The sequence below is a fragment of the Aphidius gifuensis genome, linkage group LG1 (assembly GCF_014905175.1).
Source record: "Aphidius gifuensis isolate YNYX2018 linkage group LG1, ASM1490517v1, whole genome shotgun sequence".
In the NCBI taxonomy this organism is placed as follows: Eukaryota; Metazoa; Arthropoda; class Insecta; order Hymenoptera; family Braconidae; genus Aphidius; species Aphidius gifuensis.
In genome coordinates, this window is record NC_057788.1 from 25,826,253 (window position 1) to 25,849,339 (window position 23,087).

The 23,087-nt window shown below is 23.4% G+C and overlaps 6 protein-coding genes across 10 annotated transcripts; 3 read left to right on the top strand and 3 right to left on the bottom strand.

The window, feature by feature from the left end:
* LOC122857706 (transcription and mRNA export factor ENY2-like) lies at positions 1-622 on the top strand. Its single transcript, XM_044160009.1, has 2 exons — positions 1-193; positions 300-622. The coding sequence occupies exons 1-2, from the start codon at positions 144-146 to the stop codon at positions 523-525; spliced, it is 276 nt and encodes a 91-aa protein (XP_044015944.1). The 5' UTR covers positions 1-143; the 3' UTR covers positions 526-622.
* A 268-nt stretch (positions 623-890) lies between these two features.
* Positions 891-1,909, top strand: LOC122857708 (NEDD8). The gene is made up of 4 exons (XM_044160025.1): positions 891-1,072; positions 1,156-1,173; positions 1,401-1,513; positions 1,640-1,909. The coding sequence occupies exons 1-4, from the start codon at positions 1,055-1,057 to the stop codon at positions 1,722-1,724; spliced, it is 234 nt and encodes a 77-aa protein (XP_044015960.1). The 5' UTR covers positions 891-1,054; the 3' UTR covers positions 1,725-1,909.
* A 5-nt stretch (positions 1,910-1,914) lies between these two features.
* On the bottom strand, positions 1,915-15,545 carry LOC122857676 (protein abrupt-like). Of its 5 annotated transcripts, none has more exons than XM_044159988.1 (6): positions 15,078-15,545; positions 14,713-14,907; positions 14,401-14,598; positions 13,807-14,305; positions 13,663-13,722; positions 1,915-2,339 (listed from the first exon to the last, which is right to left on the bottom strand). In XM_044159988.1, the coding sequence occupies exons 2-6, from the start codon at positions 14,896-14,898 to the stop codon at positions 2,119-2,121; spliced, it is 1,164 nt and encodes a 387-aa protein (XP_044015923.1). In that variant the 5' UTR covers positions 14,899-14,907; positions 15,078-15,545; the 3' UTR covers positions 1,915-2,118. The 5 variants fall into 5 exon arrangements, with proteins under 5 accessions (XP_044015923.1, XP_044015908.1, XP_044015899.1 ...); XM_044159973.1 differs by lacking the exon at positions 1,915-2,339 and adding an exon at positions 2,450-3,947; XM_044159964.1 differs by lacking the exon at positions 1,915-2,339 and adding an exon at positions 5,888-6,822.
* A 344-nt stretch (positions 15,546-15,889) lies between these two features.
* LOC122857764 (M-phase phosphoprotein 6) lies at positions 15,890-16,931 on the bottom strand. The gene is made up of 3 exons (XM_044160128.1): positions 16,654-16,931; positions 16,482-16,582; positions 15,890-16,387 (listed from the first exon to the last, which is right to left on the bottom strand). The coding sequence occupies exons 1-3, from the start codon at positions 16,708-16,710 to the stop codon at positions 16,066-16,068; spliced, it is 480 nt and encodes a 159-aa protein (XP_044016063.1). The 5' UTR covers positions 16,711-16,931; the 3' UTR covers positions 15,890-16,065.
* Positions 16,932-16,946: 15 nt separating this feature from the next.
* Positions 16,947-19,171, top strand: LOC122857732 (mitochondrial uncoupling protein Bmcp). The gene is made up of 8 exons (XM_044160073.1): positions 16,947-17,040; positions 17,257-17,357; positions 17,442-17,589; positions 17,765-18,044; positions 18,201-18,319; positions 18,413-18,473; positions 18,546-18,632; positions 18,707-19,171. Exons 2-8 carry the CDS (start codon positions 17,285-17,287, stop codon positions 18,830-18,832), a joined length of 894 nt encoding a protein of 297 aa, XP_044016008.1. The 5' UTR covers positions 16,947-17,040; positions 17,257-17,284; the 3' UTR covers positions 18,833-19,171.
* Positions 19,143-22,932, bottom strand: LOC122857709 (protein FAN-like). The gene is made up of 11 exons (XM_044160040.1): positions 22,754-22,932; positions 21,614-22,664; positions 21,386-21,540; positions 20,946-21,124; positions 20,747-20,878; positions 20,472-20,675; positions 20,135-20,405; positions 19,834-20,064; positions 19,663-19,751; positions 19,336-19,587; positions 19,143-19,246 (listed from the first exon to the last, which is right to left on the bottom strand). Exons 1-11 carry the CDS (start codon positions 22,765-22,767, stop codon positions 19,155-19,157), a joined length of 2,670 nt encoding a protein of 889 aa, XP_044015975.1. The 5' UTR covers positions 22,768-22,932; the 3' UTR covers positions 19,143-19,154.
* Positions 22,933-23,087: the final 155 nt, after the last annotated feature.

Here is a 23,087-nt window from a genome sequence, read left to right on the forward strand (position 1 = left end):
ATCCCTAGGTGAAAGCGAACAGGGCAAACAGTGACAATTTGATTTTTAACATATAAACAAACGCTCTATAAACTAATTGTTGTGTACAATTGTGTATTTTTTATAATAAAAAAAAATATTACGAAGATAAAAGAAATTAAATAATGAAAGCAGCACCTCATCAACGTTTGGTGATGGCAGGTGATCGTGATGGGTAAGTAAATATAAATTCCATACCTAAATAAAAACATTAACAATTGAATTAAACACATGTTGAACTGTTGAACAGATAATAATTTGTCATATTGTTTTAATTTCAGGTTGAAAGAATTACTACGAAGACGTCTTGTTGAGTGTGGTTGGAGAGATGAGGTTAAAATAATTTGCAAAGATTTATTGAAAGAAAATTGTCATGATGTTACTTACGACAAATTATTGGCAACAGTTACAACAAGAGCCAGAACACTTGTACCAGATTCAGTTAAAAAAGAACTTCTTCAAAAAATTAAAAGTCAACTACTTGCACAAGAAGAAAAACTCAAATGATGTCTAATTAATTTTATATTTAATAATTAAAAAAATCATTATAAACAAGTGTATATATATTTATCAATCATAATTAAATTCAATTCATAAAACAATACTTTATATAAATATATTATTTTATTTTTTTCCTAAACAATCTACCTTTTTCTTGATATTATATTAAATACTTATAAATTATTAATTTACTTGTTTATTATTTATAAACAATTAATTTGTTTTTTGTTATTATTATCATAATGTTGGTGTGTGTGTGTGTGTGTGTCAAAAAAAAAAAAACAAACCTTCAAAACGTGACAGAAGGCTAACAAAGTGCCATCTACTGCCTCAAAATAAGCTGCTAAATTTTGTGATACATTTCTCAATAATTTTTCATGCTCTATGAACGTCATCAAACTCAAGTGAATTTCAGTGAATTTTGGCAATTTGCTTGTCTAATTTTGATTTTGTGCTCTCGGCCTCTCGTCTCTTGGACATTTAATTTATAACATTATCATCATATAATTTGTTAATAAAAAAAAAAACAACAAAAATGTTGATCAAAGTCAAGGTATATAATTTTTTTCTATAATAAATTCAATAAACTATAAACATCCAAACAATTTATTAATTTGGTTATTTTTTTTATTTCAGACACTCACAGGAAAAGAGGCAAGTAAATTAAAAATTAAAAATAAATATTATTAATATTTCATGTGCCGGTCAATCATGACGCATCATTGTCATAAAATCTCAAAATTTTATAAATAATAATTAGATAAATAAATACTTACATAGTTGCTGTGTATTTAATATAAAATAAAAAAAAAAGAAATTGAGGTTATGTTTATGATGATTTGTTATTATTAATTAATATTTTTTTGTTTTATTTATTGTAGATTGAGATTGATATTGAACCCACAGACAAAGTTGAAAGAATCAAAGAAAGAGTTGAAGAAAAAGAAGGTATCCCACCGCAGCAACAAAGATTAATTTTTTCTGGAAAACAAATGTAAGATATAAACAAACAACAAAAAAGAATTGTTTTAAATTATTCAATAATTTATTATTACAAAAATGTCATCAATACAATTTTACTAGCTCCAAATATATCTATATATATTTTTTTTTTAAACAGGAATGATGAAAAAACAGCTCAAGATTACAAAGTCCAGGGTGGATCAGTTCTTCACTTGGTATTGGCATTACGTGGTGGATATTAAATCAACATTCCACATCTAATTTTTATTTTTTCAAAAAGTTCAAATGCTAATATCGTCATAGCAACATTTCATACAACCAAATGCAAAAATAATTTAAAATAATTATAACAACGAAATGAAAGGATAAAAAAAGATAATGAGACATGAAATATCTCGTTACAATAAAGTGTTGAAGATCATACATATTTAATTTGTATTGATGTGATTTAATAAAATAATTTAATATTAAAATTTAACAAGTATTATTATTTTATACTTGTATATCACGTTACAAATTAATATTCATTTTAAATGATTTTTTAGTTTGCTAAAATTTATTTTTTTTTCATATTGACTTGTTTATTTTGTACCTTGGATTGTTGGTGTTGTTTTTCTTTTTTTTAATTTGAACAACTCAACACAGTTTGTGATATCGACTTTTATGGGTTGCCAAGCTCCACTTTGTTTTGAAAAATCTATTGCAAATGGTACAGTACGCAGTACCACTACTTTCTTGTTGCAATTCGTGTTTTGATATTTTGTGTCTTGTCAATGCATCTCTCGTTGTAAAACTGACACCACAATCGATGCAAAAACACAAATTTCCTTGCTGACTTGAACTCGTATCCAGCGTCTCTATAAATTTATTTTATATGCATTTTTTTTTTTTTAAATTAATTATCTCCCAAATATAAAAAATATTTAAAGCCTTTTTTTTATCCCAACTGTAAACCGAAAGTCTGCAAATAAATTATATACTTTATTTATAATTATTATTAATTAACTGTATTCAAACAAGAAATTATACTTAATGACATTAATTTTTTTGTGTATATATTTTTTTGTTTACAATTATAAATTTTACATTAATATTTTGTTAATTCGTTTTTAAATATCAGTATTTTTTTTTCTTTTACAATTATTTTTTCTTTATCGGTGGTTATTATTACATCAATTATTGAAATTATAATAGGTACATTATAGTGATGATACATTCGATTGATAAGGCATTTGAAGGAATTAATTTCGTTTATTTATTTTATATTTTATTTTTTTCTTGCAACAAATACGCGAATGCTCTTGTTTTTTGTTATTTTTTTTTTCAAAAGTAATTAATTATTGGTGCAATTTTTTACTGTGTGAAATACTATAGATAAATTAATTATATTTTAAAAAAATAATTATTGCAATTTAGGTAAACACATTGTGAAGTTAGAACACTTTTTTTTAAATTAATTGTTATTTGAATTTTGTTATTAAATGACGATTATGATTCATGATTATTAATTAACATAAAATAATAAAAATGAATTCAGTTTAACAAAGTAATGAATAATTAGTAGCATCTTTTTTTTTTTATATATATATTGAATTTTCTTTTCTTGTATTTTACGGACGGACTGTGGAGATTTATTTTGTAATATATTTTTGGTTTTAATTATTAATATTCTATTGTTTCATTAAAATATTTTCAATGTCAGTTAAAAATTAGAAGAAGAAAAAAACGAGTTTAATATATTTTTTGTTTTTGCACAGAAATACTGATAACTTTGTTTTTTTCATTTTATTTTTCAATTATTAATAACACACAACTATTATCAATTCAAATAATTTTTTTTCTATAAACACACGAAAAAGTTATATCCTAAACACCCCTAAATTATTAATACATACATGTATATTATTATTTAATTAGAATAAATATTATTATAAATATTTTTGAGATTTAAAAAAAATACTTTCTAAGATACACTCATGCTACAATTGCGAAAATTTGTTTTCTTCTGATAAAAGTGACTTGAAATTTTTAATTGAACGACAATTATTGATAATTTTATCAAAAAATATTTAATATATAATTATTAATAATAGAAAAAAAAGAACTAATAAATCTTTAGTAGACTAGTATAGATTAAAATTATATAAATATTAAAAAATCAATATAAATAATTTACGAATTAACACCTCCACCTTTTCTCGGATTACGATGTCTCTGTTGAATAGTTTTTTGCCATTGCATATTGTGTTTTAATCTCATATGACGACGTAGATCTGTTCTACGACTAAGTGTTGTATGACACAATATACAAGTTGTCTGGTTACGATGTACTTCAAGATGTTGTGTCAATGATGCAAGATGTTTGTAAACACTTCCACAGAGACTGCATGAAAAACGTCCTGGTCCTTCAATCACCACTTGACCAGTTGCATCTCCAAATTGCTTCTTTTTTCGTCCCACCCCCCCTGCAACACAACATATCCCCCGATTGTTTTTTCTTTTTCTTTTTTTAATTTTCTTTTCAATACTCATAAAATTTTTATCAACTAAAGTAAAATTATAATTTATTTAACTATTTGATTATATTTTTTTCCAACTTAATTAGATTTTTTTTTTTATTTATATTTCTTAAAATCTATAATAAATATTTGTTGATGTTTTTTCTTCTCTTCTGTTGTAATAATTTTTATTTACAATATTGATTTTCTTTTTATCATTTGGGTCATTTGTAACTTGTCACGTGCAGAGCTGTGCCAATAAACAATGCACATTTCATGCGATACGACATTTAGAATAAAAATTATATATTTTTTTTTATGATAATAATAATAATAAAAATAATAATAATAATAATATACTTGTGCAGATGTATGGGATAATCAATTGCTAATGTGATAAAAAAAAAGACATTTTTTTTTTTGTTCTGTTTGTGTGTGTTGTGTGTATAATGATTTGATTAATATTTTTTTTTGAAATTTATTGAATTTAGCTTAACTTTTTTCCTCATTATTTTGATAGATTATTTAATAACAGCTGAAAATATAAATATTTAAATTTACAAATTGGTGAAATTTAAAAGAAAATTACATCTAGCTTATTTTTGGTTTAGGAAGAAAGGATTATAATCGCATTAGTTGACATAAGTTTCAAACTTTATTCACACACATGTTTACTTACATATATATTTTTTTTTTTTTCTTAATTAATTAAACATTTTTTGGATTACGCAATTAAGATATATTTATTAGAGTTTCATTTATTTATAATTAAATTACTCTTTTTTTTTATTTTTTTTATTTTTTAATCTTTGTCACGAGTGTTTATTTTATCACAAATAATTTAGCTGAAATTAACATTTAATTATTTGGTGATAATTAATATTGGCAATCTTGTACTTATATTTAAGATTTTGTTTTATAAATTTTTTTTTAAATTGAAAAAGTACAGTATTACTTTATTTATTTTTTCGCTAATTATTCAACAAAATAATAAAGCATTGGTTTATTTGGTCATTAAACTAGCATTTTATAAAAGTAATTTAAATGGCAAATGTTATTTTTTAAAAACTAAAACTTACTAAGTTATCTTGAACTTATATTTTTTTTTTGGTTTCATAAAGAATAATGAAAAATTGCAAATGACTTAAAATAAATTTCATATTATATTATGATTAATAATATTTGAAAAATAAAAACTAAAATTATTGCAAATATAAACTTATTTGAGAATATAATTTAAATACACTCAATCAAACATTGCAGAAATAAAATTATAATCGTAATTGCACTAAAAAGTGAATTATCGCACTTTTTACAAACAAAAATTTCTACTTAATTAATTATTCGATTGAATAATTGACAAACTTTGGCAAGATTCATAAATCTTACTTAATTTAAAAACAATTTGAGTATCTGTATTTAATATCTCAATTTCTAATAATGTGATGCTTTTTCAAATAAAAAAAAAAAAAGAAATTATAACAAAATCATAAAACAAATTAAAGGTTTTCTTTTTTTAAATTTCCATTAATGTTAAATTCAAGTCAAACAAATAACAAGTTTATAAAGTAAAAAAAAAAAAAAAATTATATTCCTTTTTTTTCGATGATAAAAGTAAAATAATTAAAATTTTTTGAAAATTATAATTGAAAATGAATAAATAATATTTACTTGCGTTTTTTTTTTTTTTTTCATGCAAATATTAAATTAAAAAAAAAAAAAAATGAAGAAGAAAAATAAAAACTTGTTAATTAGTTTTGGCAGCAACTCAATTGACTGACTAGCTAAAAATTATATCAATTTTTAATCTTTGTTTATGAATGATTTTACAATGCACTTTTTTTTTTTTTTTATCACTATTAAGTACTGACAAAATAAAACTGATGACTAGAATAAAAATAATTCTATTTATATCATTAGTGTTTTTTTTTTTCATTTTTACTTATTTTTTTTCTTCATTCTTTTTTTTTTTCTTTCCTAAAACACTCGTATCATTATCATCGTCATTATAATGACGACCTCTTTGGTAACTATAAAATATTAATTATAGTTAATTTTTATATATTTTTTAAATCCTTGTTTTTAACAATTTTTAAAATTGTAATTCTTAGGCAAGATTGCATTATTAGTGTAAATTAAAAGATAATTTATACATACACTTTTTAAACACCCATACACTCACGCACACACATATATATACACAAATTTACTTGAATAATGTGTGAAAATGACTAGTGCTTTGTATCGTTAGTCATGAGAAATAATTTTATTTAAATCTTTGCTCTATTGGTTTTTTTTTTTTTTTTTTTGTACTTTCAAGCAAATTATTAATGATAAAATTTTAATAAAATTTTATCTTTGTTTTTCTTAATTTTTGGTGACAATTTCCATTATGGAATTGGACTAGAAGTTATTCTTTCAACACTGCTTTCCCTAATTCTTATTGTTGTAAATGTTGTATCTGGACTAGTAGCTGCTGATGTTGCGGCTGCTGCTGCTGGTACAGCTACTGATGCTGTTGATGTTACTCTAGTTGTTGGTGTTGTTGTTGTTGTTGGTATTTTTGTTGTAGCTGTTGTTATTGATGGTGTTATTGTTGATAATTGATTTTGTTGATTACGTGTTATATCAGCAGCTGTTGCTGCAAATCCAAGCCAACCATGACGATTTTTTAAATGTCGTTTCATATGTGTTGTACGACTCAGGACTTTGTGACAAACTGGACATTGTGTTGTTCCTTTATGCATATTCATGTGTTTGTACATTGAATCACGATTCCAAAATGATTTACCACAAAGTTTACATGAATGCGATGGTTGATCAATCACCACTGTACGTGTATCTAAATCAAATAAATAATTTTTTCGTTTTTTTTGTTTTTTTCTTTTTCAATAGAATCTGCCTAAGATTGTTTTTTTTTTTTTTATAATAAATTAAACAATCATATCAAATGTTTAAATGAAAAAAAAAAATTATTTTATTTATTTTATAACTTTTGATTACTTTCATCTGGCTTTGAATTACTTTTAATTTATTGGATAATTTTTTTTTAATTTAGATACCCAATGACTCATTTTTTCATTCATACCCCAATTTTGATAAAAAAAACAAACACTATTATCTTCTTTAAATAATTAATAAATGTATAAGTTATTTTTCAATAATACTAAAGACAAAATTTTTTTTAAATACAATTAATACATAAAATAAAAAACAAACAACATAAAAAATTATCAACGAAATATTATTTAAAAATCGAAAAACAAATATATAATAAAATAATTCTAAAATGTTGGATTTTTTATTAAATCATGCTTGATAAAAAAAAACTTTTTTTAAATAAATTATAACAAAAATTTCAAAAATTTTTAGTTTTTATTATTAATTTAAAAAAAAACAAAAAAAAAATACGTACCAAGTTAGTTATATATTTTTAATTTAATTTTTTTTTTCATGCACAATCAACTGAAAACTTAAAAAAAAAATTTTTTTATTCTAATTAATTTATTTTTTCTTTTTTCAAAAATTATTAAAAGTTATTTTTTAAAAAATATACACAAAAATTATAATTAATAAAAAGATAAATAAAAAATCACCCACGTGTTGTACCTACCCGCACAATTATTTTATTTATTTTTTTTTAATTGTTATAAATGATTAAAAATGATGTTAAAATAATAAATAATTTTAAATGAAATAATATGTGAACCGACAATCATTATTGTTCCTTTTTAAATATTTACCGACCTTTTGTGTGACTCAAATTGTAACGACACTTTTTAAGGGGCTTTTCAATAATAATTATTATAAATAAATAAATCATGCATAAAAATTTCTTACTTTAATTGCAACTAAAATAAATATACAAGTGCATTGTCATGTTCTTAATAAAATTAAAATTAAAAATAAAGTAATTAATTTTTTAAAATAAATAATGTAAATTGTTTTAAGGATTTTTTTTTTTGCTCGCTTTGTCTAAGTATTCATTAATTTTTTTTTATTCATAAATACAACGATTTCGAAGTACAATTATGGGGCTCACACTTTCATATTAAAGTGAAGCATTTTCTTACATTTCACTGGTTTATTTTAAATTTTATTTTCTTAATAAATTGAGGTATCTTAATTATATTATGAAAAATAAAACTGGCACAAATAATATAAGTATTTTTTTTTTAAATGAAAGTTATAAAAAAATTATCACATAATTGATTTTATTTATTTAAAAAAACATTTTAATATTATAAATTTTATATAGAAAAAAAAAAAAAAAAAAAACTTATTTAAAATACTGGGAGTATTGTCATTTAATAAAACTAAATTTTCATGAAAATACTAAAAATATAATAGAATTCGAAATCTCAAAAAAATTATTAGATAAAACTACTAGAGATAATAATTATTTACAATTTTGCATTCCCAGTTTGATGAGCAATAACAAAAGGCGTTAAATGTTGCTTTTTTTTTAACTAATGTGTTGGCAAGATCAATATAAATAATAACATAAGTTTACTGAGTATTTCGATTTAAGAGTTTTTTTTTAAATTAAATAATTAAACAATTAAAAAGAATCACCTAAGTACAAGTTTCATAAACTCTTTTTTTTTTTTCGTTTTTATCTAAATACATTTGTAAAGCATAAAAAAATATTTAACGTAGAAAACAGTGTTAATTTGTATATAACAATTTTTAATTTTCATAATGTATATTTTTATTTTCATAAATTTACAACTATTTTATTATTTATTTTTTTTATTTTTTCATGAACTACCTATCATGAAAATGCACCAGAAATAAATAAAATTTCAATAATCTAATTTGAATAAAATAACATTTTAAATATTTTTTTTTTATTTCAAAATAAATTCTTTGTGCTTTTATATTAATTATTATTTTTCTTTTTCTATTGACCTTTCAATTCCATTGTTTTTTTTTTTTCAAAATAAATATAAAAAAAAAAAAGAAAAATAATAAATAAAATAACTTGTTATGTTGTATTTCTTGAATTTTTAATTATTTATATTTTCAATTCAATAATTAATGGAAAATTATTGTGAGTTTTTTCTTTCTGGTCATTTAATTCCATGTATGTTTACCATATGACAACGCATTGTGTACTTGCGAGTGAAGACTGCTTGACATATTGGACAAATTGTATCGCCTCTGTGAATACTACGATGATGAGCAAGTGAATCCCCACGTGTGTAGATTTTTCCACAAACATTGCATATCCAACGACCCTCCTCGTTCGCTCCTGTTCTTCGTCTTCTCTCATTAACAGAAGTTGTCGTTGTTGTTGTTGTTGTTGTTGGAGGTGGTGTGGTTGATTCAAGTGTAGTTGTTGCTACGATTTTTATTTCTGTGCACACAATCCAAAGTGTTTTTCCATACACACCTTATAATTTTGTTCTCTTTTTTTTTTTTTTTCTATTTTTAATTTTACTTTTCATTTCATTTAAAAAAAAAAAAAAAAAACTAACAAAAATATAACATTTTTTTTTTTCTTCTAATTTTATTAAGCTTGTATAATTTTTTTTACTTTCATTTCTACTTAGTAGATTAAATATTATCATTCAAGTCTTTAACAGATTTTTTTTTTATTTTATCTAATAAGTAACAAACTTTTATAAAATTTTTTAATATGCCCCATAACCAAGTCCGAAAACCAAAAAATAAACATTTATTGTAATAATCATTTTTATAATTTTTTTTTTTTTTGTTTTTAATATAACTTGTGTGATCAAGAAAAGCGTTTTTTTTTTTTTTTTTTTTTTTTGTATGGATATACCAAGGGTTCGATCTTTAAACTGATAAAAAAATCTTAATTTTTATAAATTTTATTTATTAAGAAAAGATAGATATTTTGTTTAATTCAATTTTTTTTTTTTTTTTATTGAAAGTAATGAGTATTTTTTAATACAGCCAGCATTATTATAATAATATTTTTTTTAATCTCATGATGCAGGCAGTGTTTGACACTGGCAGAAAATATATCAACTATGTACTTTTTAATTTAATTTTTTTTTTTCTAAATTGTTTAATTGAAATAATTTTTTTAAATTAGTGTGATGTATTTGGCACGTTATATATGAAAAATTTTTAAGCATCTTTTTTTAATTGAATAAATTTTTTTTTAAATTTAAATGATCCTTCGAATTGAGTAACGTATGAAAATATTAATTTTTAATGATTTACTTAATTATTCGCGAGTGTTTTATGTACAAAAAAAAAATGTCAATGACTTTAATTTATATATTGAGTAAACGCTGGAAAACTCGGGAATGAAAAATTATCATTTAAAAATATATAAATAAATAGATAAATGCAATTAAAAAATTCAGTCAAAATGTGTAAATTGAGAGAGTATTTTTAGTGACAAAAAATAGAAAAAAAAAAAGCACCAGTGTGTGTTTTTAAATTCTTAAAAATCAATAATAATAATCACAATAAAACTAATATAATAAATAATATAAAGATAATTAATAATAATATTGTAAAAAAATTTAAAAAATAATAGCTAATTTTTTTTCTTATTCATAATTGAACAAAACTAAATATCTAAAAAATTAATATTATGAGTATTTTTTTTTTTTTTTTTGATATGACATTATTTTTCTAAAATTATTATCAATTCATTTTTCATTTAAGTATATAATGATTTTTATAAATTTAATTACTGATAAAATAATGGCCTCACAGAAATACTACCACTGCTTTTAATAAATATCAATTTGACTTTTTAAGAAATTATTTCATATAATATTATTACAATAATTAAGTACACTACTACTTAGGCAGCCCGTAAAAAATTTAATTATACAAAACAAAAACAAAATTATTGATATACAAAAAATCATAAAAAAATACTAGCTAATCTCTACAATTTTTATTTATTCACAAATTGAATAATTCAAAAAAGTCTATATAATATTTAATATATATATAATCTGGAATGGTGATGGTAATTTTTATCTTTCAAATTTAACAATTAATTTTCAATATTTCCCTGCTTGTTTATTTTTTATAAACTTGATATATTTTGGACTTAAAAAAATTTGATGATTATTATTGTTTTTAAATAATTGTGTTCAAATATCGCGTGTGGGTATTAGTTATTTATTTAAATATTTAAATAATATAAACGGCATGGAAGTAGGTTGGTGCTATGGAGGTGGAATATGAACAATGCCACGTGACTGGTGAAATTGCGCGAAACATGGCCAGCGGCAAAGACAGGCATTGCAGGGCCAGCATTTGAAGCGTGTCTGTCTGAGTTTTCCACGTGACGTCAGTATTCCGTGACGTTTGCAGTGTACACATACTTTTCCATGACCATTTGCTTTGCTGAGACTATGTGGTTGACCAGATACGTATGTTATCCCTCCTGAAGAAAATATTGGGCCAAATTCTTCGGTTAGTTTTATCTTAGAATATTTTTTCGACTCATGCATCGCAACCATTAGTAACTGTTTTTTTTTTTTTTTTTTTTTTGTAGTAATACTTTTATTTATTTATTTATTTATTTAGATATGATTTTTTTGTTTTGTTTGCGAGTATGACCAAATCCCAGCACCAACCCGTAGTCGTAAGCCAACTTTTAGATATCAGCAACCAATACCCACAATTTTTAGCATTGCCAGGTGCTTGTGTTCAATGTGTTCGCGCCTATTTTTTTTATTTTTTATTATTATTATTTTAATTATCAACAAAATTATTATTATTTTTTTTTTCAATTAAATTCTTTTGATGATGTTATTTAATGTAGCATCCTCTAGTAATCCATACAATTATTTACTATTTTTTTTTTAATTAAAAAAGAAATATATATACACATCTTGAGTATATTAATAAAAAAATAGAAAAAAAAAAAAAAAAAAAAAAACATAATTATCTTGATTATTGAAATAAAATTGTCATCATGATCATTACAAGTTCGTAGTATTTAGTATTATTTGATGAACTTCGGTTTACAGTTTGGGCTTAGTTATTTTTATATTAATTTTTTTAATGAAACAATACGCTTTATTGTATTGGTTTTTCTTTTTAGATAAGTAAATAATTTTTTTTTTTTTATTAATTTCATGCGCCTGTACCCCCGAATTAATTCGTTCAGAATAACTTACTTACCTATTATTATTATTTTATTATTATTATTAAAATAAATTATTCAAATAAGTAAACGATACATTGAAGGTTTTTGTTTTAAATAACACCATTTGAAACAGAGTACCATGGCGAAGTAAATATTGTTTGGGTAAAAAGGGTAAAATAATAATCATGCCAGTGTCATGTCACCGCCACCGCCGTCACCAGGTCATTCTTAAAATATTAATATTTTTCTCATTTATATTACATAAGTATAAACGCAGATTTATAGAATTAAAAAAAAAGAAGATAATCGTAATAGTTTGGATAAAGAAGCATTCAGCAAACTTGGAATTTTTTTTTTTTTTGTTCAAGTTAATTATCAATTGCCGAAAGAATAACAATAACTTATGTTTATTTAGTTAAAATTCGGGAAAATAAATACGTTAGTAATATATTATTTATAACAAAAAAAAATAAATAAATAAATGATAATAAATAAATAATAAATTTTAGAAAAATAAAATAGCGGTATTTTAAAAAGGTTCAGTATTGTTAAAGGAATAATCGATGATTGTCGGCCACACATACAGCACTTGGCAATGCTTGGCTAGCATCTACAACCTACACCCAAAAAAAAGTGCCTGTACCGCCAATAAATTATTTATAAAAGAAAATAAAGATAACTAAAATAAACAATAGTAATAATTTTAAATTATGATAAAAAACAAAACAAACAAACAAACAAACAAAATCATACAAAAAAAAAATAACTCATCAGAATAAAAGTATAAATCATGCACTTTTTTTTTTTTTTTTTTAAATAAAAAAATATAATTTTAATATTTTTAAATGACCAGAAAGAATCACCTTGATGTATCCAACACATTCACACATTCATAATTATATACATGATCGTTTACGAGCCTGAGATCCTACCAAGCCCTCGTTATTATTTTTCGAATGATAATAATTTATTCAAATTATACTTTAAATTGAAAAGCAGTATAGATTTGCCAGAAGTATTGTATACTATTTTAATTAACCCAATATTTATTAATTTTACGAAAATTATTATTTATTATTATTAAGATGCATGTATAAGTTATGCAAAGCTGCACAGTCTACTGTGCCATTATTATTTGACAATTTATTTTTATTTACTTTTAAATTAATAACACAGTTAATTATTTAACAACTTGAATAATTATCTGAATCGTAATAATAATATCTTTCTTTATATCAATTTTTTCAATTCTTTATCCTGATCAATGTGTCAATATTTTTTTAAAACACCACGCAGTATTTGTAATAAAAAATAATAATAATAATATATAAATAAAAAACTGATGATTGCAATTGATTGTGAACACGAGGTAGGGTTTATAAAAAAATAAATAAATAAATAAATAAAAATTAGCAAATGATGTAAAACATTTGACCTTTGTCTGTGCAGTGATAACATTGAGGTAAGAGGTCTTGGCAACAGCAGCAGGCAACGATACATACTAATACAATTAGAAGAGAAAAAAAAAGGCCAACGTTTTTTTTTTTTTTTTTTAAAATTAAGTATGAAATTTTTTTTTAATTCACTTACCCGATGTTGGTTCCTGGGTAACTCGTTCTGAAGAGGTGCTTGGTTTAGCAAGTAGATGATCTGGACAAAAACAAAATCAACAAATTAGTTGAAACGTAATTTTCATTTGATCAATAAAATATATTTATTTTATTTTATTATTACCAAGATCAGTAGTAGAAAGAGCATTTTTCGGTTCAACAGTATCAGAGCTTGATTGATTTGTATAAAATGTTTGACTTATATCTGGTTTTTTATCATCATCTACATTTGACAAAACATCATCCAATTTATTTAATGTACCATCGACAATATTTTGTTCATCATAACTACAACTACTACCATCAGCTTCTAAATATTCTGGCATTTCAAGTTTTAAATTCGGCATTAATGGTATTATTTCAATTGGATCAGGCTGATTACTTTGTTCATTTAATTTTTCTCTAAGTTCTTTTGATGTTTTCGTTGTATTTATTTTATTATTTTCATGATTTGATGTATCACGATATTTTCGACGTTTTGGTGGTGGTGTTTCTGGTTGTACGTCAACTGCATGATATGGCAATGGTGACGATGGTGATTTATTATTTTTATTATTTGATAAATATTTGCCAGATGAATTTTTAAGTTGTACTTCTGGTTCATTTGGAATTTCTGTTTCCTCCTTGAAAAATTTTAAAAAATAAAAAAAATCCCAAATGTCATTAGTTGATTGTTAATAATAATTTAAATTTTTCTATTCTTTTCTTTTATTATTACCTCATTAATGCTATCGTTGTCTTTGCCCGTGCCATCAGTTAAACCTTGAACAGCTAATAATTCAGCTGTCGTTAAAAAACTTCCCAGCTGTTCTTGAACTACATTGACCTCGCCCTGATACATAAAGTCAACCAGTGCTGACAGATCATCAAATTTTACATTTCTAAATATAATGACTGGATGTTGACATGGATTTTCCTATATAAAAAATTAAACAATCATTTTTAACAATCAATTAACAATAACTATCTATCTATAGGTATATTTTTTTTTTTTGACAAGTATCAGCATTAATAAATGATTTTTGTTTACCTTGAATAAATCACGAAAATATGTGCTGCATGCAGAAAGAAGCATTTTGTGTGCTCTGATGCGTTTTCCTTCACAGCTCAATGTCACATCAACGAGATCTTCATCACTCCTTAATGTATCAAATGCACAAGTTATATGTTTCGTGTAATTATTCCATCTTAATGAAAATTGTTGACTTGAATCCATTTTGATAATCTATTATATATTAATAATCAAAATTAATTAATTATAAAAAATTATTATTTAAGCAATTTATAATATTAAAAAAATAATAATAATAGTAATGATAATAATCATAAAGTTTTTAGCTTCAAAATGGTTTTACCATCCATCATCGATTTTTATGGTTGGTTTTTTTTTTTTACCTTTTTGATGCCCAGGCGACGATAAGAACAGGCTACGCTTCAATTTATCACAATAAATTTATATATTCACGAATATAAGAACAATTAATAAAAAATATTATTTTATGCTAAATTATAAAGAACATAATGTTATTTTTAAATTATTTTTACACTTATGAATCGTGTTACCAATGTTCGGACTAACACGAATTACCAAATGCACTGTAAACAGTGTGAGAAATAGAAAAAAAAAAAGAATGGAATATATTTCTATGACACCATGAATGTTCACTATTGATCACACACAAATGAGTTTTTTATAATTTATATAAATGAAAGATTTAATAACAATATGTTTTTAATAATATTATGATAATTTAACAATGTTATTATTTTGTTTAAACTAATGAATATATTAAGAATTAAATTTATACAACTGAGTGACAGCTGGTAGCCATTTTCCTGGCCAGGAAAACGCGTATAATGCGCAAAAGAAGACCTACTTCCTGACAATGCCACGCATCATTCGATGGTGTTGGTTTATTTTTATATATGTTTATGATTAAGAGCGAGATAGAGGATTATTATTAATAATGTATTGATATAAAAAAAAAGGAGAGGGTTATAGGGTTCTCACTGCATGATGTATTTTAATGGCTGCCATCGTAATTATCATTATTATTTATCTCCCCTGTGCTCCCCTGACTGGGGGTTAATCTCTTATTTTTTTTTTCTCAACTCGATTATCAAATGAAAGTAAAAATTAAAAAACATTACAAATTATATCATTAATTATAAAAAGAATAGAAAGGTTGAATAATTCATGTAAAAATTTGATTTTACTATTTTTTTTTTTTTTAATAATATTTCAAAAATATTTACATTTTTTTTGTCTATTATTTATATTTTTTAAATTAATTTCTAGTTTTGTTAAAATCATTTTTATTGTAAAATGAATTGTTAATTTTTCAAGTATCATTAGCAAATGTTTAATATTTTTTTTTTTTAATTAATCTTTTGGCTTTAAAAATTTTGGTTTTTTATCAACTGGCTCAGGATTGTCATCATTATCATATTTAAAATATTTATGATGATTTCTTTTGGGTGCAAATTTTTTAGCCATTGTATTAACATGTGAAGCTTTATAATGTTTTGCCATTTGTTCATCTGTTATTTCTGTCTCTTCTTTACTTGTATCTTCTTTGCAACGTTTTGCATTTTCTTCTAATTCAATAATCCTTTCAATTTCTGGATTCATACCTTGAAAACTTAATCTGCCTTCACTTAATCCTTCACAATAAACAAAGCTATTTTCAATAATAAATTTACCCCTGTTGAATAAAAAAATAAACAAATGTAAATATGAGTTTTTACAATAAAATAATAATCAATTTTAAAATTTAGAATTAATTAAAAACAACTTACGACTCTTGTTTCATTTTAGATGTCAAAAGATTATCAAAATATTCTTCTCCCTCAGCTTGAAAAGTTTCTTGATCAACTTTTTCTTTAGTTCTTTTCATAAACTGTAATTGAAAATTAATTAAATTATTATTAATATATCATTATATTTTTATTTTATAACCTATCAATTTACCTTCATGTCTAAAATACTTTTCGACAATTGAAATTTATGATCCTCTCGTTTCGTCATTTTGATATTGTTGAATTAAATATTTATCAATTAAATATTATTATTAAAAAATGCAATAATTATTAAGTTTATTGTTGTCAAAAAAATAACAAAACCATGTGTTTATTACTTATTACCGTACAGTGTAAGTTTTTTTTTTTTGGAGTAAAAAAAAAAACTTGGAAATTCGTCTTTACAACAATAAGTGACACCTATCGTTAGATTTCAAATAATAATAATAACAATAATCCAATAAACAAATATATAAATATAATCAACAACGCGTCACATGTTATAAACAATACTTGTTTTATTTTTTTTATTATTATTTTTCATTAATATTGGAAAACGGTAAGTATAAAAAACAATTTTACTGATTATTATTTATGAAAAAAAATATTTATCTTGTGATGTCATATCAACAAATTGTCATAATTGCACTTTTTATTCTTTGATAACCTCATGATAATTCAATTCATTTATCAACAATAATTTAATAAATAATACACAAATATATTGATATAATTGTTAATTGATTTTCGTTATTAAATTTTTTATTTTTTACAGTTTTTAAAAAGTTATATTAAAAAGAGTAATGGGAGAAAAAAAACCAGTTGGTCTTGGTCCATTTGTGTATGGTGGATTGGCATCAATTGTTGCTGAATTAGGTATGTAAAAATAATTAAATTTACATTATTAACTAAACAGTAGTAATTATATAATTATAATTAAATAATTAAATTTTTTTTAAGCAACATTTCCATTGGATACAACAAAAACACGTTTACAAATTCAAGGGCAAACATTTGATAAACGTCATGCAATATTAAAGTATTCTGGTATGACTGATGCACTATTACAAATATCAAAACAAGAAGGATATAAATCATTGTATTGTGGGTAAGATGATAATTAAAAAAAATTATTAAGGTTTTATTTTTAAATTACAGTTGCACATATAAATAATCATCAGCACAATTAAATTTTATTATATCAATGAGAAATGAGAGCACAAGTTTTTAATGAGCATATAATTATTTTAAAAAAAGCAATGATTTATTTGAATTAATGACAGGATCAGCTCGGCAATACTTCGACAAGCAACATATGGTACAATTAAATTTGGAACATACTACTCACTTAAACAATTTGTAGCTGATAAATGGGGAACAAATGATTTAGTTGTTTTAAATATAATTTGTGCTGCTGTTGCTGGTTCCATATCAAGTGCAATTGCAAATCCAACAGATGTTGTTAAAGTTCGTATGCAAATCAATGGTAATATTGGAAATTTATCTCTATATGGTTGTTTCAATGATGTTTATCAACATGAAGGTGTACGCGGTTTATGGAGGGTAAAAATTATTCTGTTAAAAAAATCTATTCTTTACAATAGACAGTTGATACTTTGAAATTATATAATAGATACAATATATTTATTATTAATTTAGTTGATTTCAATTTTTTTGAAAAGTTGTTTTAAAAAAAAAAAAATATTATTGTATCGATAGGGGGTAGGACCAACAGCCCAAAGAGCAGCAGTAATTGCTGCAGTTGAATTGCCAATTTATGATTTTACAAAATCCAAGATGATTCCATTACTTGGTGACAATGTTGTCAATCATTCTATGTAAGTTTTTGTAATGTAATTTTTCATTTAGCATCACATTAAATATTTAAAAACTAATATCTTTTTTTTTTTTTTTTTTGTGTAAATTCACAGTGCTAGTATGGCAGCTAGTATTGCAAGTGCAATTGCTTCAACTCCAATCGATGTTATTCGTGTAAGTAATTGGATATTTTATTATTTAAAAAAAAAATAAATATTATTTACAAATAATTATTATTATATACAGACGAGATTGATGAATCAACGACGTATTAGCTCGCCAAACGAATCATCCAGCCATTTATACAAAGGAAGTATTGATTGTTTTTTAAAGGTAAAATTAAATTATAAAAAGAACATCTGCTTAAATCCCAATTGTTATCTACATTTAATTTTTTTATTTTTCAGACAAGTAAAAATGAAGGTTTTTTAGCACTTTACAAGGGTTTTGTTCCTACATTTCTTCGAATGGGACCTTGGAATATAATATTTTTTATCACATATGAACAATTGAAAAAATTGCCAATTTTTTAGAAATAAAATTCAAACAAAATGAAATATAATCAAAAGATAATATAAAAAAACAAATAGATAAAAAGCTGAAGTGTACCTGTCTAAAAAAAAAATAGATAGCAAATTCAATCATATATTTATCTAGTTTAATAATAATAAATAAAAAAAGTATTGTTTTTATGACAGATATTGAATCTCTGTCGTTTTATATTTCATAGTAATAATGATAATTAAAAAAAAAGTAAATACAGTTTTTATCACTTGATATTATATTACTATAATATTACAGACTTGACTGAAAAATAATACAATCTCAATATATTAATATTTGAATAATAATAAATTAATCACAGTTCCAAACAATTATTTTTTTGTCTACACTACCAGTCATGATTTTTTTATTGTCATTAGTTTTTCTTATTGATGTGAGTGGACCTTGAAATAAAATAAATAAATGTTACTTTTAAAAGAATAATGTAATTTATATATTTTTTTTGTATTACTATATTTTAATTAATATTTACCTTCATGGCAGTGTATGTTTGATATAAATACAGCTTCTTGTGAGTCCCATAAAATTAAATTACCATGATCATCGCCAATAAGAAGGAATGTTCCGATCCAACATAAAGAAGTTGGTTCATTATCTAAAGATGTACTATATATTTTTGTGCTTGTTAGTACATCAAATACATTTATCAGTCTATCATTTGAACAGGAAATAATATTTTTACAATCTGTATCAAATGTCATTGAATTTATTTTTGTTCCATGTCCTAAAAGATGAATTAAATTATATATTACTTGTATTATATTTGATTAATAACTTTTTTAAATATTTTTTCAGATACCTTTTATGCTACACTGGATATCATATGAGTCTGTGTTCCACACAAATATTTCTCCATCTTCTGTTCCAGAAACAAGAAGTTTTTCATCGCTAAATTAAAATAAATAATTAGATAATTTTGATGTATATTTATTTTTATATTTAACTTAATTAACTTAATTTGTTTGTTTACTTTGATGTTAAAAGGCAAGTAACTTTTGAATCATGATCTAATTGTGCAATAAGACGATCTTGAATTCTTGTTTTTCCTCCAGATTCATAAGCGCGCCAAACTTTTGCTGTACAATCCCACGATCCTGATATGAGAATATTTCTTGATGGAATTAATGTTAAACTTGACACTGCATCATCATGGGCCAGAAGAATATCAATAACTTTACCAAATTCCAAATCATAAAAAATTCTGTAATTACAATGATTTATCAATTTTTTATTTTTTAAATTATTATTATTATTTAATTAAAAATACTTACAGTGTATTGTCCCAGGATCCAGCTACAATAATATTTTGTTCATTTCGAGTTGTATAAAAAACACATGAAGATAATGGTAAGTTTGATAAGGACACACTTCTTTTTAATTTTTTATCTTTTAACGAATATATTTTTAAATTTCCATCATGTCCAACTGATGCAACGTCATTCCCTTTTCCATTCATCTCAATAATTGTGGATACAATTTCTTTGTGAGATGAAAGTACAATTGATTGACTCAATGACAACTTGCTACATGGATTTTCGAACCCTGAAAAAGGTATTTGTTATTTTATTTAATTCTTTTTTAATTTTTTTAAACAAATAAAAAACTTACGTGATTTTAAAAGTAATGTTGTTCTGAGAGCAGATTCACATAGTGAACTTGAAGAATTTATAAGACGTTTTGGATGAGGTAGTGTAAATATTTGTTTAGGAATTTGTCCAAATTCCATTATTTGTACTTCCAGGCCATGACGATCATTGATGTCTTTGATTGTATCTAAATCAACAGCTCCCTCATAACAAAGATGAAAAAAAACTAAAGAAAAAAAAACCCCAATTTAAATTAAAACACTCTAATTAATAATTTATTTTATAATTAAAAAATACCATTGTCAGATTTTTCAGCTTCAATTCCTCTTTGTTTATAACCGAAAATTAAATCAATCCATTGATGTAAATTTTCTGATACCCAATCACTTTCCAAGGCATCTCTTAGCTTTTGTACAAAGTCACGTGGACCTAAAAGAAAAAAAAATTACGATATAACGAGTTATTTATATTGAAAAAAATAAATATAAATATTTACTATCTGCCCAGGGTGGTAAATGAACATCTCCAACTTTAACACCATCATGTCGATATCCAAAATCAATACCATAGCTATTGATTAAAAAATCTCCTTTGTTGTTTGGATCATAAAACTCTGGTACGAGTTCTTTAAAATCCGACATATTTGCCAATACATTTTTCCAAACGTCAGCAACACTGTTAGGTTTTTTTATTTATTTTTTTTTTCTCGTTAACATTTGTTAAACAATTCATTGTCGAAGTAGTTGATGAAGCAGCCACACATAGTTTTATTTTTTTTATTGTATCAATGTCAAAAAACCCTCACCAATTTATATATACATATTTTTTATTTTTTAGTTAACACAAGCAGAGGAGGCGACAGACAGAAAAGAAAATAAAAAAAAATAAAAAATAATGAAAAAAAAAAACAACATTGATAATAATTGATAAACTTACTTGTTGAACATTCTGTCGGGATGATCAAATCTACCATTTTGAAGACACAGCATGTATTGTGGATACTTTCGTACGAGATAAAATAATACAAAACCAGGTGCACTGTAGTGTGATCCATAAAGAAACTTGTTACCAGACATTTCTTGATATCGTTCCTTTGATGACCAAGAAAAAGATGAATAAGGTAAGCAGTTTGTTAAATAATTAAATTTATAAATAATAATATACCTTGAGACGTTCCAATCGATTTGGTTCCAATGCTCCAATTGGTTTTGAAAGATCTCTAAATATTTTTGGATCATTTAAATCTAATTTTGTTGATGTATAATCTTGAATAATCCATGGCATTACTGGATACTGTGTTAAATCATGAAATGTTCTATCAGCAAGACTATTAATATACAATAAATAATCATAATTTGATAATCCACCATTTTGCCATTGTATTGTCATTTGATTTTGTGGTACAATATCAAGTTTTAATAATGGTTGTTCAATAATTTTATTATAAAGTTTATCACGATCATCTTGATTTTTAACTGATAAAAATAAACATTCTTCTTTATTATCTGGTAATTTTAACCATTTAATTTCTAATCCAACTTGACGTAATAAAAATCTTCTTTTTAATATACTTTTAACATTTTTTAAATTAATTTTTAATACAGGATATTGATCTAAATTATTATATGGTTGAAAATAAATACGACAATTTGTTAATAATACTCTTCCTGGATTAACAATTAATGGTTGTACTTTATTTGCTTGTACTTCAAATATAATTTGTACAATTTCTGATAAATCTTCAAGCCATGATTTATCAAAATTAAAACGTGATTGTCGTGAATGTACTATTGTCATAATCATACCATTTTGTTCAGCTGTTGGTAGTGTTGCTGCTCTATGTAATTGCATTATATGTGGTAAACAATCATCAGTATTTGCGTAATTAAATGATATATTAAATTTCGATTTTTTATGAATAAATTTGTAGGGTTCAAGACGATTTCCTTTTAACATTTCAGCATACTGTTTAACAATTATTGATAATTCATTTGTTTGTTCTTCAACTAATTCAACTGATATTATTTCTTTAAATTGTAGTTTTATCAATGGTTCATTTAATTCTTTATTAACAAATACTAGTGATTTTGAACAAAGTTTTAATCGTCCATCCATCCAAGTTTTTGTTTCATTTTCACATGAATTATCTAGCATCATTCTAACACTGTAATCCTCAAAAAATATTTCACCTGGTTCTAATAATAACATTGTGAATCTAAAAATGAGAAACAAATAGTTGTTGTTATTTATTTTTTTTTTTTTGTTGATTAATTTTTGAGTAAAAATAACAATGTATTTTATTACCTTTCTTTTTCCATTTTTCTTTTTTTTTTTCGTTTGGACAAATTTATGGATACACAGCTAATGATATTTTTTTAAAAAACTATATTTTATTAAATGCTTTGTTAACAATAATAACACTTGTTAGAAATGTAAAATTGACGTTTCACTATGTTGACTCATAACAGCTGTAGAGATTGCGACAGCTGTTTGCCTTAAAATAAAAAACATCAGCGACATGTCGCAATAATAAAAATCCAATAGAAAAAAAAAAGGTACATTTAATTAATAGAATACTAGATATCAAAGTAATATTTCTAAATTAATTTTTATTTGAAAAAACACATTTACAAATATT

Excerpts from the sequence above, each read along its gene's own strand:
- LOC122857706 (XM_044160009.1), top strand. The coding sequence starts at position 144 with ATGAAAGCAGCACCTCATCAACGTTTGGTGATGGCAGGTGATCGTGAT. Across the intron at positions 194-299 it reads ATGGCAGGTGATCGTGATGG|GTTGAAAGAATTACTACGAA; the intron begins GTAAGTAAATAT and ends TTTTAATTTCAG.
- LOC122857708 (XM_044160025.1), top strand. Across the intron at positions 1,514-1,639 it reads ATTTTTTCTGGAAAACAAAT|GAATGATGAAAAAACAGCTC; the intron begins GTAAGATATAAA and ends TTTTTTAAACAG.
- LOC122857676 (XM_044159964.1), bottom strand. The coding sequence starts at position 14,898 with ATGGATTCAAGTCAACAATTTTCATTAAGATGGAATAATTACACGAAA. Across the intron at positions 13,723-13,806 it reads TCTTTCTACTACTGATCTTG|ATCATCTACTTGCTAAACCA; the intron begins GTAATAATAAAA and ends GTTTTTGTCCAG. Across the intron at positions 6,823-13,662 it reads TACCCAGGAACCAACATCGG|ATACACGTACAGTGGTGATT; the intron begins GTAAGTGAATTA and ends TATTTGATTTAG.
- LOC122857764 (XM_044160128.1), bottom strand. The coding sequence starts at position 16,710 with ATGACGAAACGAGAGGATCATAAATTTCAATTGTCGAAAAGTATTTTA. Across the intron at positions 16,583-16,653 it reads AAAGTATTTTAGACATGAAG|TTTATGAAAAGAACTAAAGA; the intron begins GTAAATTGATAG and ends TTTCAATTACAG. Across the intron at positions 16,388-16,481 it reads TCTAAAATGAAACAAGAGTC|GGGTAAATTTATTATTGAAA; the intron begins GTAAGTTGTTTT and ends TTTATTCAACAG.
- LOC122857732 (XM_044160073.1), top strand. The coding sequence starts at position 17,285 with ATGGGAGAAAAAAAACCAGTTGGTCTTGGTCCATTTGTGTATGGTGGA. Across the intron at positions 18,045-18,200 it reads GTGTACGCGGTTTATGGAGG|GGGGTAGGACCAACAGCCCA; the intron begins GTAAAAATTATT and ends TTGTATCGATAG. Across the intron at positions 18,320-18,412 it reads AATGTTGTCAATCATTCTAT|TGCTAGTATGGCAGCTAGTA; the intron begins GTAAGTTTTTGT and ends GTAAATTCACAG.
- LOC122857709 (XM_044160040.1), bottom strand. Across the intron at positions 20,879-20,945 it reads TTTACCACCCTGGGCAGATA|GTCCACGTGACTTTGTACAA; the intron begins GTAAATATTTAT and ends TTTTTCTTTTAG. Across the intron at positions 20,065-20,134 it reads GGATCCTGGGACAATACACT|AATTTTTTATGATTTGGAAT; the intron begins GTAAGTATTTTT and ends TTGTAATTACAG.